Source organism: Cygnus atratus, chromosome 1 (genome assembly GCF_013377495.2).
Source record: "Cygnus atratus isolate AKBS03 ecotype Queensland, Australia chromosome 1, CAtr_DNAZoo_HiC_assembly, whole genome shotgun sequence".
Lineage (NCBI taxonomy): Eukaryota > Metazoa > Chordata > Aves > Anseriformes > Anatidae > Cygnus > Cygnus atratus.
The window spans coordinates 110,278,222-110,282,668 of NC_066362.1; the positions used below are offsets into that span (position 1 = coordinate 110,278,222).

General features: G+C 44.2%; 1 protein-coding gene across 1 annotated transcript; it reads right to left on the reverse strand.

Moving 5' to 3' along the window:
• Window positions 1–3,540: 3,540 nt before the first annotated feature.
• LOC118247712 (claudin-8-like) lies at window positions 3,541–4,215 on the reverse strand. The gene has a single exon (XM_035545933.1). It carries the CDS (start codon window positions 4,213–4,215, stop codon window positions 3,541–3,543), a length of 675 nt encoding a protein of 224 aa, XP_035401826.1.
• Between the last annotated feature and the right edge of the window lie 232 nt (window positions 4,216–4,447).

Below are 4,447 nucleotides of genomic sequence, written 5' to 3' on the forward strand. Positions count from 1 at the left end.
TTCTTCAAGTAATGCATATTATAGGACTGCCATGGCCTAGATCCCTTAGGTGTCAGTTCCTTGCTAAGGCTTAGAAGGAAAATGTTGTGGCCGCCGGCTCCATGGGGCAGTGGGACGAGTGAGGAGGCAGCATGGCGAGCAATAGGGTCAGCTTGCTTTGCTGCCTGGGGACTGCCTCATGGTGGAGAAGCAGGGAGAGCCCAAGGGCTGTGAGCATCCAGACTGCAAAAGATAGGGGGAACTGGCTGAGGGGCTCAGTTCAGGTTCTCAACCCTGCTCTGCAATGCAAGATTGTGGCAGTGGGGAACATGCCCCTGTCAGGACCGTGAGAACTGGATGGGACCTTCACAGGGGTGGAGTTACCTACACTGCCCTTCCTTCAGGTTAGCAGGAAGGGGGAGCTGTGCATCGTGCTCAGAAAGCCCACTGTACCTGCTGTGTGGGGTCCAACTATGATCCTTGGTGAAGGTCTCAAGTCCCAGACAAAGATACCGTGAGTACTGGAGGCTGGAAGTGGGGACGGTAACCCTGGCACTGTTGGCTTTGCTGGCATCGTCTGCTGGCCCGGGTCTTCTGCTGCTGTGTAGGCACCTGTCTCTGATGGTGGCCGTAGCAGATCTCCATATGTTTCCAGGCCAGCACAGTAAGGCCATTCATATATTTCACTATTTCACAGGCCATTCAAGACAAGAGCTCAGCCACACTCAGGGTCTGTTATGGCACAACTTTGCCTGCACAAACAGCTCCTGAAAGGACAGCTCTGCTGCCACCTGTATGTTCACCACCTCACTGTCTATCCCTAATGAAAGCAGTGCCTAGAAATGCAGGTAGCAGCTCTATCTCCTAGACTTCCACAGCAGTTGCAGCAGCTGGAGGAGAATTTCAGAAGAGGCTCATTATAAGTGAAAGCCTAGCTGCTGAATCACAGAGCAGTGATTGAAATCTTGAACTTTCACTCACCTGAGTTAAATGAAGCATTACTCTCCTCTGACCTGCAAGCTGTGCAGTCATTTACAAAGTGCCCAGTGGACCTGGCAAGGCTCCACATCCCTTTCACATTGCATGCACCCTACGTGCAGGACAAAGGTGAACAAGCAAGACACCCTGGCTTTCACTTACAGAGGCAAAGCACCTTATCTCTCCCCAGAATTTCTTTTGTTTGTAAGCAAGAAAATTAATTCCAAGTTACAGGATTCAATATCTGGAAGTTTACTGTTGCAGACAGTTGATTTGAGCTTGGATGTACTACCTTGTATGGCACCCTCTGCTCAGACCACTTAGGGTTCATTTAACACACAGATCTGGAGGCCAGCTCCATTTAGAAGCAAAGCTTTAATTTCAGTGCTCTTGAAGATACGGTATGCAGGTAAGATACAATTTAAAGGAAATGGCTGGATATGCAAAGGAGGTACTTACAGGGGATACGTGTTTATTGTAATAGGTGAACTGTTTGTAGAGTATACAGAATCTCTAAGGGAGATCTGTGAAATCTTTTAGAGTCCTACTCACAGTCCATGATACTTGTGTTCCTCTTTGTTCTAGGGATACTTTTGGAAGTCTCCTTATAGTCTTCATGCATCTTCTTTTGCATTTGTACAACTACCTCATTGTGTGCTTTACCAGGAACAGATAACACTGTCTGATGTAAGGCCAGTGTTGAATATGCACAGGGCTTTTACAGAGTTGTCGTCCTTATCTCACTTTCCACTGAAGCCTTCGTCAAACACGTAGATTAATAGTATATGAATCACTCCGTGTTTTAACAGCAGAGATAACTACAGTGCACCAGTACATACATGTAGTAGTCTGAGTAAGATTTTTCGTCTACCCTTTAGAGGGCTGATTTCAGCAGGTGACTATTACAGACAATGCTATAGAGCCTGGTGTTCAAGCTGTGGGTCCCATGTAGGATATTCACAACATGCTGCTAACAACAGGATTGCTCCTCCACTCTTGTCTCAAAAAAAAATAAAAATAATAAAAAAAAAAGACTGGACTTGGGTATAAGCATTAATGAAGACATACAAAGGAAATATAGCCACACACTGCTATATTACAGAAAGGTCATGCTCATTATACATATACATATGTAGAAATAATTTGCTTAAAAATAAGGAAGAAAAATAAAGTTACATGCAGAGGCACATCTTAATATGCATATTATAAACACTATGAAAAGAGTTTCAGATTTAGCACACATTTTTTTTCTAGCTTGTTCGGAATTGCATTTTATGAAGTTATTTTAAGAATTTGATTCCAAATTTTCAAGTAGTAATAGCTTAAAGAATTTACTAGAGAACTACAGATCACATCATAAACGTCTTAAAAAATATTTTAAATCATCAATCAAACTCTAGAGCAAGAATGTTGTTCTCCATTAAACACCACAAATTGAATCGTGTAATCAGTTAAGTCAAAGGCAAAATTCCATCGATTTCCACAGGTTTGGGGTTACAAAATTCTATTAAAAATATTACCACTATTGATTAATTTTGGTCATTTATTAAATTAGTTTGTATGGAACTATGCTTGTTTTTCAGTAGACTTGGTTTCATTACATTGTTCTCTATCACGGCTGTGTGATCTTATTAAAAATATTGTTGAGGTTGTTCTAATGTGAACTGTGAGAAAATGCTGTTTATGTTCTTTATGCCTATAAACCATGCTGGTATGAGTGGGTCTTAGTAAAAATATGGGCCTGACTGACCCAAATATCATTTTTTAAAAATATATATATCACCGTATCCTGTGGCAGGCAGCCAACGCAGTGTTTGTGATCTATGCAATATTGCAAAATGTGGTAAGCCACAAGGAGTTTGCAAGGGAATACTGCTGCTTCTAAAAAGAAGGATGTGAATGAGTTTGGCCTGTACCGATTACGAAAGAAATTGTCACTTTCACCAAAAAGATTATATTTTGGATGAATATAGAGCTATGTTTATTCTCTGAAATAAGGGATATTTTTCATGTATTTCAGCTTACCTTCCTCTGATGAATAAATTCTTCATGCAACCCTCCATTAAACCTACAGTAAATCAATCTGCTTGTGAATGCTTTCCTCTTAAACCACCATCATCTTGTCTTTATTCACTGTTACCCCCTCTTTCCCAGGAAAGAAAAAAAAAAAACCCTGAACCAGCTCTTTGACTCTTATTTTCAATAGGCCAGTACTTCATATCACAGTGGAACTTTAAGCCCCTTATTTCTGTTTTCTGCATAAAATGCATACAAAAACAAAGCCACACAACCCCAAAGCTACCCTAAGTACAAGGTACTATTAAAATAACATTCAACAGTCACCTTGCTGTCATTACAGCTGTGCGTGCTGCAGCACTAGTCCTAGCAAAGCCCAGTGGGGGTAACACCAGCTCCAAAATGCAGCAGCAGTTACGGGACAGGAGGCAACACCAGCTTTCTAGCTGTCCTTTCCTGTGAACACTGAAGTACATCCGGACAGACTGAATACTTAAAAAACAAATAAAACAAAAAAAAAGGAAAAAAAAGAAAAAAAAAAGAAAAAAAAAAAAAGGCAGGAGGCATCTAGACGTACTGACTCCTGGAGTATGAGCTTTCGGTGGTCCTGTGCAGATGCTGGCTGTGCAGCAGGTGGTGGGGAGGTGCGGAGTAGCCGTAGCTCCTGGATTTCTCACAGCAGCAGCAAAAGCAGCAGAATATGGCTCCGGCTGTCAAGAGGCAGAAGGCAGCCACCCAGCCCAGGTAGAGAGCCTCACCAAGCTCCCTTTTCTGTGCAACATTGACTGCGGGGTTGTAGAAGTCCCTGATGATGGTGTTGGCAACCCAGCAGACTGGAATGAGCGTGACGGCACCCGAGAGGATGAAGAGGAGCCCAGCCGTCAAGAGAATATAGCCCTTGGCCGGCCAGCTGCTCTGCCTGCACCGCGTGCACTTCATCCCAACAACAGCAACCAGGAATGCCAGGAAGGAGAGCGCTGACCCGGCACACATCAGTCCTCTGGATGCCTGCAGGTCTGGAGAGAGGGCCAGCACGGAGTCGTAGACCTTGCACTGCATCCTGATGTTGGCTTGCCTGATGCAGTGCATCCACAGGCCTTCCCAGATGGTCTCAAACACGATGATGTTGTGCTCGATGAAGGCAGACACCCTCCACTGGGGCATACCTGTGACTGCGAATGTCCCGATCATGCCAATGCCACCGACGAGCAGCCCCGCGATCTGCAAAGCCCCACTAACCATGCTGCCTTTGAGAGGTGTGCACCACCCAGCAGGTTCACCGAGCCAGGCGCACACTGATGGCAAAAAAAAATAAAAAAAATAGCAACTTTGTGCAAAAGTAGCTGTTCCTTGTGCGAAGAAAGTTTCAGAGTCAGGCTGCACAACCTTAAATCAGCTTAAATCTGGCACGCGCTACCTGGGACGTGGCTGCGCCTTCGTTGCCTTTATAATTCCCCTGCCACCACTGACTCAA